General features: G+C 38.9%; 1 protein-coding gene across 18 annotated transcripts in view; it reads right to left on the bottom strand.

Moving 5' to 3' along the window:
- BICD1 (BICD cargo adaptor 1) overlaps positions 1-15,635 on the bottom strand; it is a 212,060-nt gene that overhangs the window by 105,320 nt on the left and 91,105 nt on the right. For 4 of the 18 annotated variants that reach the window (XM_089527848.1, XM_089527846.1, XM_089527850.1 and 1 more), the window contains exon 7: positions 14,163-14,370. In XM_089527848.1, the coding sequence (XP_089383974.1) occupies positions 14,163-14,370 (208 nt within the window). Of the gene's footprint in view, positions 1-4,385; positions 4,897-8,275; positions 8,387-11,932; positions 12,124-14,052; positions 14,371-15,635 lie in introns of those variants that run through there. The other 14 variants (XM_089527838.1, XM_089527842.1, XR_016281495.1 and 11 more) reach the window with 12 other exon arrangements.

Here is a 15,635-nt window from a genome sequence, read left to right as displayed (position 1 = left end):
GTAGTACTAGGAAACTTAGCCAGACTAGAAGATTAAGCACAAAGCAGTGGCACCAAGAGGTAAAAGTATGTTTAACTAGCTGATCTGTTAATCAGTTAAATCATGTGTAATAAAAAAAAAGTTCTAGTTTTGAAATGTTTTTCACAAGGACTTGTACCACAGCTGGAATGATTATACACGCAGGTAATACTCAGTGGTTTAATTGAATGAGTGTATGAAACTTGGCAGATCTAAAATAATGATGAGACACAGGCAGAGACATGATATGTTAAAACTGAAGTCAAGATAAAATAAAGTAACACTAATAAATAGAAAATGAAATGGACACAAAAGAGTACGCTAGCTTCTATAAGCACTCTTTCCATTTCAGAGCAGTGTGAAACAATCAATTAGATAACAGAATGCAAAATTCTTGCCTGATTGTTATCATTATCCATCTGCTCTGGTAGATAGTTGGTGGATCCAATGTGCAGACAGAAGTTGCCTCACTCATTTCAATGTTCTGTCTGTACGATGATATCAATACATGAAAACCCTCAGATTACACGATGCTAGTCCCCTTCTGCAGATAAACTGCATTCTCCAAAAGCAAGAATCTTCCCCCACACTCTTGCAACTTGGCCAAACTTATTTTTTTAAGTATGCATAATTTAAAAAACCCATGCATTAAAAATAACCTGGGTTTATCATTTCCCAGCAGAAAACAGTCCAATGTGTGGCACCCCTAAGGAGACTCTAAGGCAACATGGGGTTTTGGGAAGCTAAGAGTGTATAACTTGCACAAGATCTTCCTGACAGTAAGATCAACTTCATTTTAGCCTTTCCCTTACTGGTCAGAACTCAGAAGAATTTGAATATGTCTAAAGAGACTTTTAAGATTTTTTAAAATTATTTTATTTATTTATTTTGGCTGCTTCTTTGAGCGTCAGATCCACATGTCATTTTACAAGCTTCTTTGGATAATTTTCTCAATTTCACCAATGATTTGCTATTTTTATACCAAATGCACAGACCAATCAATAGAGGGAGCTGCAGCAAGATATTTAAGGAAGAAATCTCAGCAAGAAGCCCAGAAGTAAAATACTGTATGGTTCATTGTAAAACAAGTCATTCTATTCTCTTAGAAAATTAGGGCACTATTACCATAGTCTAGTATTATGAGACTATGTCCAAACTGCAGTTGTGCATGTGAAAGTAGTTATGTAGTTCTTTGGATCCTGGGCACTGAAAATCTGTATGTGGCTGATTTAGGAGTGGGAGTAATCTCTATAAGAAAGATCTAAATCAGGGTTGAGAATTGTGTAATCTTCTAAAATTTACTGGATTCCAACAACATAACCAATAGTGAGGTATTCTGGGAGTTGTAGTCCAGAATATTCCCATCTATGGGAATTTATATACGTTTATATAGCCCATCACAATCCTACAACTTTCTGTAAATTAAGTATCAGATACACAGAACATAGTGGTAAATATGACATCATACCTCTGGTTACTCCAATGTATCAGTGTATTAATATTTAATCTATTGATCTTTGGGTACTGCTCTAAAACTATACCTCATAATATGTCTTCTTCATACCTGGGCTTAAACCTTCTCTCATTTCTGATGTCCTTCCTCCCACTTCATTGAGAAATCACCTCTCCCTTTCCTCTCAATTACATAGGATTTTTACCTAGTAACCAGTGCTGTTTCACATTGGCTCTTTCTACTGTAGGTTCTGGCCTTTCCAGCTGACCCTCTTCTTGCACAGATGAGCCAGCTGGTCCTCATCATTTCTCTGATCTTGAGATCAAGTGGTGAGTTCTTTGCATTCTCATCTGACTTGCATAAATATTACAGATAAATCAGACTTCCCATGCATGGTATTGGACATCAGATTGCAGTGACTGAGGTTGAAGTGACCAGACTGCACTCTGAAGATAAAGTAACCAGACTGCCCTTTGAAGACAGTGACCAGATTGCAATCACTGGGCTTGAAGATAAAATGAGAAGAAGGAAATTTATAGAGGAATCACACCTGCAATCGGGTGGACAGGTAGGGCAAAAGATAAGAGCCACTGCCAGAACCACTGATAAATACATTGTGTTGCCATTTTGCTATAGTCGGGGCAAGAAGTATTTAGAGATCAATTTTTAAATTGTCTTCCCATTGAGTACAATGGGGAAAACATTACTGCGTCAGCACCAAGGCTGGTATAGTCCCCTCTGCAGCTGAGCTAGGTTGGAGGAAACAAATGGACTTAAGATGCAGCATTATCATATCCACTTCCAGTATGCCTTTGCTGGCTTGTTTCTAGAACCCTGAAGGTGAACTTAAGATGCCAGTGAAGCTTAACATGACTTACACAGAATGCTGCCAGCAGACCTTCATCAGTACAAGAGGAACAGCACTACTCTTGCTTCCTTAGCTCCTCCAGCTTTTAGGCTTATTTGCTTCTTCTTGTTCCTCTTCTTATTTGCTATCAAGTTGACTTTGACTTATGACAACCTTATGGATGAGAGACCTCCAAGAGCGGCAGTTTTTAACAGGCCTTCTCAGGCCTTCCAAACTCAGAGCCATGGCTTCCATTATTGAGTCATCATATGTGATGTAGTCTTCTTTTCCTACTACCTTCCACTTTTCTCAGCATTATCTTTTTAAGTGAGTAATGTTTTCTCATGCTAAAGCAATTTATTTTGGCATCTTTTTAAATGAAATGGATAGGCAAGGAATCTTGAACTCTTTTCCAAATGTTGTCTTTAGATGCTTTGCTGGCAACCTACACATTCAATAAATAAAACCACTACCACACAATATCGATTAAATTACTGTTAAGAGCAGGAAAGCCACCTCACTGTTTACTAGGAACAGCAGATAAACCTTTCACATGCCATCTTCTTTGGAACACCTCTTCCAATAAAAATTATATTTCATTATGAACACCCATGGAGAAAAAGGTTAATCAAGTAAGCTGCTAGGCCTCAAGTACTTTCAATAAATATTTTATTTTGAGTCTGTCTCGAAAAATGCCACATTAAAATGCCACATTATTTAATTCTGATGAAATTCATAGAATTGAAATGGCTGAATTTTTCAGTGCAAATATGTAGTGCCATCAGACTGAGTGAAATCACACTGATACTCAGGAAGGCCTAAAGACCGTAAAAAGATAACAGTATATAATTCTTCAAAACACTGCACAGAATCTCAAATTAGAAACAATTAGTCACAGGGTACTTTCTAATGTTTTTTTTTCTTCAAAAAAGTCTATTTTAAAAATGAGTATAGCAATTCTATATTTCAAGTCCATAAGCAGCAGGTGGTTTCTGATTTGGCAGGACATCTTGCTGCACCATCAGAATACAATACATAACACCCCTGTAGAGAAAAACACCAGCTGTAATACCCCAAATATGCTGACTGAAGTGAAGTGGAATCATGCATGGGAGGTACAGTATATCCCCCCCTTACGCGGGGGATCAGTTCCGGACCCTGCCTGGAACACAAAACCTAACTGGCAGGGAGCTGACCAACAAGGAAAAATGCTGGAGAATAGCCAGGCCAATGGGAGCAATACACATGTGGAGGGCCTAACTCTGGTGAAAGCATCTTCTACTTTGTCTCACCTGCACCTACACCATGCTCACCAACCAAAAGGATGGGGGGAAACAGCCAGACACAAGTAACTGGCACCAAGAAACAAGGGCTGGTAGCAAAAGAGAAGGTTTACTTTCAAGAAAGGGTTTTAACAAGAGGAAGAGGACTCCACCATGAGACACAGTGTGGTGCCCACCTCAGGTGGCAGAAGAGGATGGGCATCAAATTGTGCATCCCTTTTACTTGCAGGCTCTCCACCACCCTATAGACTCAATTCTATAGAAAAGAAATAGCAAGTACATGGCTTTTCAAATCTGGCCAGGCCATAAAAGAGTGCTTGTGAAGTTTGATGTCACACAGGTCTTGGTCCCTCTGTGGTGCTGGCTCCTCCTTAACAAGTCAAGACCAAGACAGTATCCTGTCCCAAACCTTCAGCTGCAATGAGCAGAGGGCAGGGTGCGCATAGCACATACCTTCCATAATCTTAGTTGCCTTCTCAGATATCCTTATCGCATGACCCCTGCAGTGGGCGAGCCACAGAAACACATCTCCAGCATTCAAAAGTACTCTTCACAACCATGCATATCACCTGGAGCAACTAGTATAGTGCCCAATCAGCTATGTCACCAAGCACAGAGCAAACAAGCAGGGATTGTAGCATGCAGCTCTCCACAGTTTACCATTCTGTACAGAAAATATCTCCTCCAGTGGCAAGTGCCTCTTGCATGCATGTGCTACAACAACCTCCATGTTGTTCTAGATCTAGAATCTGGCAAGTGAGGGACAAAGTACTCTATCCTCTTCTTACGAGCAAAACCTACACAATAAGTGTTTTGTATGCTGATAACTGTCAGTGTCAATTTGAAAGGTTTTGTTTAATATTAAGTCTTCAGGTATCTCTGGGTTTGAATATAGTCACTGTGAAACTTCCCATACTCTTGTCAATAAATGATGCCTACCAAAAAAGAAAAAGAGTTCGGATCCTCTATAAATATGAACTGGTACCTCAGAAGCAAGTTTGCATGTTTGTGCCTACATTACGTGCTTTTTTATGTCTCTGTCATATTGATCAAACAGGGGAAGTCTAATGTTTCACTTAATGGGAGGATTTGAACCAGCAAAACATAAGTGTATCTGCAGTTGTTTTCAGGAGATAGTGTCATGTAGTTCCCTTGGTTATGCCTCTGGCCACTCCTGGTCATTTTTATGTTGAGAGCAGAGTGAAAGTTCTGGATTGGCTTGAACAGACTGGTTTCCTTCCTATGCAGACAGTGGACAGGAATCATCACCAGCATAGAGCCCTTATAGATGGATCCTAGGATTGTTTAAGGTACACAAGCTGCATATCAATTGTTTTTATGCTGTTTTTCATCTTTCCTTTGTTGTAAAGATGAGCATGCATAAGACAAGTAGCAGCATCTCACCCTCTCAAGCTTTTATGATCAGTTTCTTTAATATATTCACACTCTTCCACACCATGTGAAATAAAATAAAATTCTATGTTCTGTACACTACCCAAACATTGTAAATGTTCTCTTAAAGATGTTAAATGGCATTTTGAATTATAGTACCCATCTGCTATATCATCTGCTGCTTAGCAATAAGTTATAACTAAGAAATAATACCGTGGCTGGTATCATATTGGTTGGCCCAAACTAGAGTAAACCTATCAAATCAACTGTTTAATGGTGAGTCAATGTGTAAAGTAAATGCAATTGATTTAATTGTTCTAGACTAATTGGGACTAACAATATGACTTAGGCCCATGTGTGTCAGATTTAGTCTTCTCTTACAATAAATAGGTGATGCACGAGAGCTAAAACAAAATGTGCAACTTTTACATACTTCCAATAAAAATTAAAAATGAGAGAAAGAATGAAAACAATTATTACTAAGGCAGGATCTGTTTTTTTACTTGAAAATTTCATTTAGATTTTCAAACTAGGGACAATGGAATAGGGACAGTGGTACCATTCTAATCTTTGGAAGTTAGCACATAAAATTTTTCAAAAAGCAAATTAAATTTAAACAATATTGGTATAATTTGGTATTATATGGTATTATATTGGTATACCATATAATAAACATGGTAAAAATTTAATTCATTTGTATGAGATAGTTTCTAGAAACTGCTTGACTGTTTCAGATTACTCATTTCTGCTAATTTGTGGAAATTAGGGGTTGCAGTGTTAAACATATACAGCGCTTGCAGGTCAGTAAGAACTCAATACAGAATCATGATCACAACCTACGTGGCTGCTTCTCCTTGTCCAGCTTAAGCATGTTGTTTAAAAATGTAGTTTGGCCTAATGCAGTACATGTTACTGGCCTCTGATGTGGCAACAGAACTGAAATGTCTCTACTCTGTTATAGTTCATCTATCTAGCTCATTATTTTATCGACTTTATCACACAAGGCAGGTAAATCACAATTACCTCAGCATAATAGTGTCCTTGGCTGGAGCTTATATCAGGATGTCATTTCTCTTCTGTTGTGGGAAACCATTTAGTAAGCATTTCTTTTTATTATCGCAAGAAATAGTGAATGACCTCCTTTCCAGCTACAGTTCTGCCAGGCTTCCCTGTGCAATAGTTCAGTTCTGCTTTAATGCCAGAATTGGTGGTCAGTGGGTGAGCTTTGGAAATGGCTTGGGTGATCAGGTGAGAAGGAGAATGGGTGGACATCTTTCTCTTGTGCATGTCCCTCTCCTTCCGCCTTGTTCTAATGGCTTTCCCTCATCTTTCCTTTCCTTAACCTATACCTAACAGAAAAGAAAGGAAATCAAGCCAACTAGCCAATCTCCCTTCGATCTTGAAATATTGGTCTCTCTTCTTGCTCTCCTTTCATTTGTTTTTAATAGGAAAAGCAGAAACAGTGATGTTCAAGGACCAAAGAATTCACAAAGAAACCATACAGTTTTAGTGGGTTTGGGGGGGGGGTATGCTGTCTTTTCTTATGAACCCCCATATACACCAGATCCCTTAACTGGGGTTCCTTGCTTGTTCCTCATGAAGGTAACCAATTCCTCTAAATCTCAAAATCCTTGCTGCTTGGTTTGGTTTTTTTTTTTTTTAATTAAAGCATTCATTCCAAGAGAATCTGCCTCTCTCCTGACCACATTCTGGGTCACCCCAAAAGAGAAAAGGTACACAGTTCCCCTCAGGAAAAAAAAGGCAGAAGACTGGAATGAATAAACAGTTTTTTAAATGTAAGACTTTTTCAACTATATTTCTGTGTGCAGAAGGCATGTGTGTGAGTTTCTGTGACTTACATTAAAGTAAAATTATTCTAAGTAGGGAGCAGGGGGAAGTGAGGGTGACTTTCAGGAAAACAGAGCCAAATTAGGAAAGGGGGCTGAGATATGAGGTACTGGGTGGACAGTTCCAAATGCTGCATGTGGTAAGCTTTTACCACAAATGAAGGTTGCAATTCCAGAAAGATTCCCTACGATGCAATAGGAAACACAACAATCCAGATTACATAACAATTTTTGCAACCAACACACTTTTTGCTGGAAAAGAGCCTCATGTAATAAAATCCTATGTTCTAATAACTGCTATTGGTACCTATCATTGCATAATCACATCCAGCCATTTTGTGAGCCTTCTCTAATCTACAGCTAAGAGGAACAGGAAAACCAAAAGATACCTTAGGTGTCTCTAAATTCAATATCACACTGTACTATTATAGCACTATTATTCTACTTTAACAGCTATGGCTGCCTCCTGTGGAATCATGGGATTTGCCACTTAAGGAGGGGCATTTAAAATTCTCTAGGACTGCCTCTGCACTACAGAAAGAATCTGGTGTGACACCACTTTAACTGCCATGGCTCATAGCTATGGAATTCTGGGAACTGTAGTTTGTTGAGCCATGGCAGTTAAAGTGGTATCACACCAGATTCTTTTTGTAGTGCAGAGGCAGTCCTAGAGAATTTTAAATGCCCCTCCCTGAGTGGCAAATCCCAGGATTCTACAGGAGACAGCCATAGCTGTTAAAGTAGAATAATAGTGCTATAATAGTACAGTGTGATATTAAACTTAGAGACACCTAAAGTATCTTTTGGCTTTCAGACCAGATTCTTTCTGCAGTGCAGATGCAGCCTTTGACTTTACTAAACTACAAAGACCAAAATACCACAAGAGGCAGCCATAGCAGTTAAAGTGAAATAATAGCACTATAACAGTGTAGTGTGATAATGATCAGCTAACATCAAGGGCATACAATGTTTGTAAAGAAGCTTCCCCATTAAAGGCAAGGGGGGGGGGTTCAAATTAAAAAATAAAATTAAAATTTGATGGTTTTTCAATGGGAACCTGCAGGTTCTCCTAGAACCTGCTTGAGCCAAAGTATCATTATGTTTCATGAGTAGTGCAAAACTTTGTTTGGTTTTGACATCTTTTACTGGAGAACGTAAAAGAGAAAAAAATTGCTTGATGTTGTTTTTAGTTTAGCTTGCAATCAATCCAAATGAAGTACTTCAATCAAATGACAGGGTGTAAGTAAGCACAAGAGAGGTATTTTGTGCTATTTTGAAACAAATATGCTAGGATATTAAGCTCTTCCATTTGGAAGAATTTAAAAAATACATCAAATCACTTCCACCAAAACAGCTTTGGATCAATTTTAACACACTTGAACAATGTAATTATTAGTGATGGTGGAATTACTTATATGACCAAAAATGCCCCCACCTTGTATTTGGTAACATGTACTGGGCCTAGATGCAAAATCCATGAAAATTCCTCTCAAGTGCTCCTCATGAGGGATGTTCTGCATTTGGTAACGTTCCACTCGTGGCAAAACTTTTGAGAGGTAGAAAAGAGGGTATTATAAGCAATAAGCAGGATACACAGGAGACATTTTTGTCAAGGCAACATTAGAAATGACTTTAATTGCCTCTCACAATTAAGTATATAAATCATATTATGGCTGCATTCATATAAAACATTAAGCCAATGTTTTAACCATGTTTTAACCATGGTTTGTTGAACAAGCCAGAGTCTGTAAAGCAAAGTAATCATACTGTAGTTTATTTGGTTGGGTTCTGGTTTTCTTTCTTTCACTTCTTCTGGCAATACCTGAATGATATCTTCAGTGCCCCACTATCAGTAAATACCTGTTTTATTTATGCAGTTTATAAGGTTTGAAGATCTTGGAGAGTATTTTTCAAGTTGGGGGCAGAGAGCCTATATATTTGTGTGCAAAGCCTTTCTTTCTTTCTTTCTTTCTTTCTTTCTTTCTCTCTCTCTCTTTCTCTCTCTTTCTTTTTTTGAGGGTGTGTTTTGTCTCTGCATGTGAATAATGTTTTTCTGAGGGATGTATTTGTGGAGTTCTGCAAGTATGTTTGTGCAGCATTTTGTATGTTTGTGAGAGTGGAGGATATAGTTTTATTGGGTGTATCTATGTAAAGGGCTTTTTATGTGATGTTTGTGTTGCCTTTGTGGGGTGTTTGTGAGTTATTCATAGAGCTTGTGCCATGTATTTTGACTGTTCGTGTGCATGTATGTGTTTGAGTAGTACATGTCTTATGTAAAATCATTTTTGGAGGCAACTATGCAGTGCCATATTTGGAAGTTAGTTTTCATTTCTGTTTTGTACTCAAGATTCCTCAACACGTGACTTATTTTATTATATATTTGTTTATTTATTAGATATAAAATTATATCTTCTACATATTTCAGGCACTATATGTAACAAAAGCATTTCACAGCTTTTAGTCACATCACTTGCTGTTCTGTTGGTTTTTGCATTTTTCCTTTCTGTAAAATAGGTGTTTTCGATGTAAATCTGTTAATTTTCCAATTAGCAACAACCTGATAGCAGCCATTTTCTGATCTGTCACACAACCCATGGCAACCATTTTGTAATGATGACCAGGACACTTTCTCAAAATGCCAAAAGAAACCATGTGATCCAAATCAGTGTGGACCCATGAACTAGCTGATGCCAGCTAAGTGCCTTGCATTTACCCAGCAACACAGGTGGGAATATATTTAACCAAGAAATAGAATCAGTAATCAATGGTTTTTATCAATCCATTGTTTCCTTTGAGAATTTACAATGTTATAATAGGCAGATATTAAAGTCAAGCATCTTAATTAGATTAAAGCTGTGCTTTTAACATTCTAACATAGGATCTTTAACCCATGTTCTTCTTTCCACATGACATCAGTATAAAGTATAGGCATTCTGGCAATAGTTCATTGGGAATGGAAAGAAGTGTTACCATAAGGACCGAGAAAAGATGAGGACTTGCTGGGGAAGAAGGGAAAGCAAGTGAGAAATGTTAAGATTTGAGAAGTGGCTCACTTTTTAGCTGCTCTTGTTCTACAGCTCTATGGAATAGCAAGAAGCCTGGTACAGAAAAACATCAAGAATAAACCAATAAACCAGGTTTCTGAGTTCAGACATAACTATAAACCACAGTTAAAATTATTATTATTATTATTATTATTATTATTATTATTATTAATCCTGCTCTTTTCCCAGAACTCAAGAGTGGTTTCACAATATTAAAAAAACAATACAAGGATTTAAACCAACACTAAACCTTGGCTTCAAATTAGAATCTGGAAATCAGCCACAGTATGTTTTTATCTTATTGTGGTAAAGATGTTAAGATACACTACAATTATGCTTTAAAAAACCTGGCGTAGCCTTGTGTATAAGCCAATTTGAGGATGAAGGAAATTACAGTGGGGCCTCATTGCAGTGGGGTGCTACCATTAGGGACAATGGGGCTTCAGGTAAACCACCATCCTGTTGTCCTTAATAGCAGCATGGCTATATGCACACACTGCCATTGAGGACAACAGTGGCTGTTCCTAATGGCAGTCCAGCCACATGCACACACCGCCATTAGGGACAATGGTACTTGAGGTTCTGCAGATTTTGGTACCTGTCTGGAATGGATTCCCCATGGATACTTAGAGAAAGTGTGGTTTCTAAATAATCATTTCGGTTTATCAGGAAACTGGCAATGCTCTTCAAAAAATGATTCCAGAGGATACAAATGAAGATGCCTTCTATGTAGAAAAATAAGCTCTAACACTATTTCTTACATAATATTATGCTATTCCATTTAAAATGGGCATGCAAAAGTACAAGTGAATATTTCATGTGAATATTTACTTATTTATTTATCTTCTTGCACACTACCCTATAGGGTTTACATTTCTATGGTATTCTTCCTTTGGTCCACCATTTTAGATTTTTCAGTATGCAACTTTCAAGGACATGAAAGGGGGGGCGCAAAAGTCATTGTCCTCAGTATAGCATGGAGTTAAGTGCTATTCAGCTCCCAGAAATAAAATCGTTTGGACTGTACTCACTGTATCATTGCCCAGTAAGTTCCCTCTTCCTTCTCCCTTTTGCTAAAGTTTCACATCTTCCACAGAAACTTCCTTGGATCTAGAATCTCTAAGCCTTATCTATAATACTGCACCTTTGCAATTTTCCTTGGAGGGAAAAATACACTACTTGCTTATATTAAAAAAGACAGCTTGTCAGCTCTGAAATATCTACCTAACTGCAAGCAGGTATATCAAGAAATATATTGTCTAGTAAAGTCAACATAGGTATTTCATATGACCCTTCTGCCATTTTACCAAGTTTTGTATTTCTTCAGATGAGACATTGGAATTCAGCCATGGTATAAACAGATAAAACTTGGATATAGTAGCATGGGTTGGATTGCATGATCATTCAGGGGGGTTATAAATCATGTTATATGAAGCTGTAGAGTGGGGAGGTCCAGTTCTCCTGTAGCACAGAGGCTTGAGCAACATAATTCTGGTTTATATGAAGCTACAGAAATTTGGCTTAATGTTGATTAGCAAACCAGGAAAATAAACCATAGTTATATCATTTTAAAATTTCCTACATGATTAACAGACATAAAACATGAGTCCCAGATTCAAACTTAACAGTGAATTCTGGCTTTAAACAAGGTAAGATCTTTGCACTGAGACCTGTGCACTGTGGAGAAGGAGAGAGACAAATGAAGAGTATTTAACCCTGATTTTCATTCAGCTTCATGGTTTATGAAGGGTTAAGTGAAGCCCCAAACCATGACTTAAACTGAGGTAGATAGAAATGTGACACACTGAAATCTTTGTTTCATCGAAGCTGACATAAGTAGAAGACACTTTGGATGAATTCTGCCAACACATCCAGAATAATTTCACTGATTATAGTGGGACTAATCTGAAGCAGCCTGAGGAAGCATGTATATAAAAGTTCTAAGAATGTGTTCAGATTAGAAATTTCATGTGCAATGTTTGGAGAGGACTCTTCCTAGACTCAGCAAATCATTCTGCACCACATGCACCCAAGGAAAAAATGTTTACCTGGGATGGCCACAGTTAACCTTTTTTCCTTGCTGAGACGGTGCCCATGGAAGAATTCATTCATGGAAGGGGGGCCCCTCAAGAGAAATGATTCTGTGGAGGCGTGATCAGGGGGGGTTCTTAATAAAGGCAGTAGGTGAGTCCCTGAAGTCCTGGGATGGCTCTGATCACAAGGGGAAGGTGAAAATAGTCTTGCAGGAGATCCAAGAAAAAATACATACAGAAACAAAAGAGTTTTTACTTTAATTACTAAGCATTGATCCCTTGAATGACAATATCACATTATTTTTCTCTCCCCACTCCCAAATCAACACCAACATATTGACACCACCACCCTACCATTACTACATCCCACAGAAGGACATATTTCTCAATCAGGTATGTCTTGACTGTATATTTTAGAAAATCATAATAGTAGCTGCTTAACTTGTGTCCAGTCAAGCTGAGCAAAAAACACCTGCCATGTATAGTGGCCCACCGCTGGTTCGATAAGGCTTATTTTTATTGCCTACTTGAAAGTTCTAAACGTTTGGCTGCATGTTTGATACTGTTCTTGGATGCTGTCAAGAATCCGGCATAATACCATACATGGCTGTGTATGGCTTGGCAAGTCACAGAATGTGAAAACCTGAGATAAACCCTCTGCTTCCTTCTTCCTTCCAAATCACTTTCCTCCATTTATATTTTAATGATTATTCAGTATTTAGGCTCCATGCATAATTTTTTTGCATCACTGACAGTATTTGCATTTAACATTTACACTGAACAGGTAGTAGTCAGATAATGATGGTGTCCTTATGCCTGGTGTCACCTGGTGTGGGAGAGGGGCTGCCAGGAGCGAGGCGGCAGCAGCAGCCAAAAGGGCACACTCATCCCATCTCTTTTGCCATAGCAGCAGTCTCCTCCTGAGGAGGGAGTCACCACCACGAAGTCTGGAGGGGCAAGCATACCCTTTTCAGCCTGCAGCAGGAGGAGGGCCTGACCAGGTGTCACCCTTCTTCTGATGTGTCACCTGGCGTGAACTGCACCCTCCACACCAGCCTAGTGAGACCATTAGATGCCCCAAACATTTTCAATCAGTAGAAATCTTGTTTAAATATTCATCAGAAATTTTCTCTTCCCCAATACCACCATCCCCAAAATAGTGGGCCTGTTGCTCACTCTCTTCTATCTGGTCCACATCCTCCCTGTTGAGAGGATAACTACAAAACTTTGCAAATCATGAACATTTGCATCTTGGTTTTTAATAAATGTACTGTATATACTCATGTATAAGTCTAGAAATTTTAGTCAAAAATTGACCCAAAAAACTTGAATTGACTTATCCAGGGGTCAATGACAGTACTGTACTTTAGCTCAAAGAGGAACCATCCCCTGGTGAAAGGCAAGAGTGTAGTCTGTCCTGGAAGCACTGACCCCTTCCCACTCTGATTTCTCATCCATCCAGCATTCCATGTGAACACAAACAGTTATGCCTGCTGGAATTTTGTAAGTTCTTTGGAATTGTTTTCCTTTGCTTCATCCTTTAGATCCTTTGTTACATGCCCCTTGGGTTTTACACCTGACTTATCCACAAGTTATATCAAAATCCATAATTTTATCCCTAAAACCTGGTCTCAACCTATACATGAAGTTGACTTATAGTCGAGTATATACGATAATTCAGTTTGAACATTTGTTCATTTTAACACATGAGGAGCACAGTGGATCAAACACAATTCTAAATGTATTTCAACACTGAAGAGAACAAGGGGCTACTTTATCAGCACCATAGTTTATTGAAGAGATTGGTTCCCTTTGGGAATGTGCTTCTTTGATACAGCTCCCTACCCCCATCCCAGCAAAAGTATATTTTGTAGTACGCAAAGCATGTACATTCAAGACATACAGAATATGCTGAAATGCCAATAGGATATGATCTACAGCCATATCAAAAAGGACAAGATTATGAGCAGGTGGAATTTATAGCCAGGGTTTACATTTTGAAAAGCCACCAGATTTGTCCTCCCCATTCCCATCCTCTCTTTATTCAAATATATATAACTTATTTGTAATTCAGTGGATGACCTTAATTCAGATCAGGCCATTGCACTGTACTATAAAGATGACTGCATGCATACCTTTTCCTCTGAGTGCCACTGCTGAGCAGTATGTTTGGTTGCTGTGGGCCCTGACTATGCAGGAGGAAAGTGTCTATGGTTGGCACGGTGGCTGATGCCTCCTCACTTACTTTAGGGCTGCCGATCTTGCTCTTTCCAAGTTTGCCTTTGCTCCGCCGAGACTGCTCATGATCAAATTCTAAGTCTTCCAGACGCTGGGTGAGGGCGAGTTTTTGCTGGATAGCCATCCGCAGCAAAGAGTTTAGAGTCTTCTTCTCATCCTCTGCAGCTGCCAATTGCCTCTGCATCTCATCTAGCTGTGTGACATATTCATCACACCTGGAGAGAAGAGGAACACAAGTGAGGTGTATGGAAAGGGAATCTTCTTGCCAATCAATTGTACTCTCCATAAACTCCTTCATGAATGTCAGCTGGACAGTTAGGGGTAGCGGTACAATTGTCAGTATAAACTAGCTAAGTGGAGAGAATTGCTTCTAGCAGTAATTTAAGGGATCACAGCAATTGGAAAAAAATATTTCAAAAGCATCAGATGTGGTTGCCAGTGGCCACTGGCTATTTCTATATGCAGCTTGGATCAATCTGATGTCACTCCATGGAATTTTTAAATAAAAAAGACCCATTCAATTGGCCTGAGTGAAGTGGTCATAAGTCATGTCTATCAGAGACCGAATCTAAACTCTTCTCCAAGCAACAGAAAGTAACCGAACCCTGGGGATACACACAAGATATTAACCAACATGTATGCTCTAAGAGATGCATTGATCTAAAGTACATTTGTGACCATCAGTTGTGTGACTTGTATAAAAGAAGTTTTTATACAGTAGTTCCTTAATAGATTAGCTTAAAACAGATAGAATAGCAAGATGAGGACTACAAGCAGTATAACTCTACTGTAATTTCTTTCATTTGCCTCTATTTTATTTTAATTTTATTAAAATAGTTCTGTGTCACTCTTTATTAAATTTCAGGTTGATACACAAAACAACCCACACTTACCCACTCATCCTGATTAAGATTCTCAAGAGTGATCTCTTCGAGCTGAGATTCTATTCATTTGTGCTCAAGCAGAACACTCTGCTAATGTTAGCATGCCAGATAACCTGGCATGTGCCTCCTGACACAGGCCAGCTGTATCTACAGCCATCTTTTTCCTCAGTACCTCACTCCCCAGGGTCTTCATGGCCAAGGCAATATGGGAAAAGTGTCTTTCGACAGGTAAGCAACCTCATTTCTATTGCCTAGGCCACCAAGATGCCACAAAGCCAGGCAATGAGGAAAGAAGCAGGTATAGATATTGCTGGCCAATGCTGGGAGGTGCACCTTGGATGGCCACCACCTCTTTGGCCAGCACACAAGTGTATCAAGTGCTCAGGCTCTTCCAGTTGTGACAGGGAGGTACCTCTGGGCTACCTCCTTGTGCAAGCAACAAGGAAGTCAAACTTAAAGCAGAACAGTCTGTTCCATGTGTTGTTTGCCTCTATAGGATCCTGGCTTAATTTCCCATATTACTGTGAAATCTGACCTGGCCTGCCACTTTTATCCACTCTGCTTGCAAGAAGAGATGTGTGTGAAACTTTGTTATA

Source organism: Sceloporus occidentalis, unplaced genomic scaffold (genome assembly GCF_023333645.1).
Source record: "Sceloporus occidentalis isolate IW3139 unplaced genomic scaffold, rSceOcc1.0.p SCAF_5, whole genome shotgun sequence".
NCBI lineage: Eukaryota > Metazoa > Chordata > Lepidosauria > Squamata > Phrynosomatidae > Sceloporus > Sceloporus occidentalis.
Note: the sequence above shows the minus strand (reverse complement) of the source record. Positions and strands in the feature narration are given on the sequence as shown.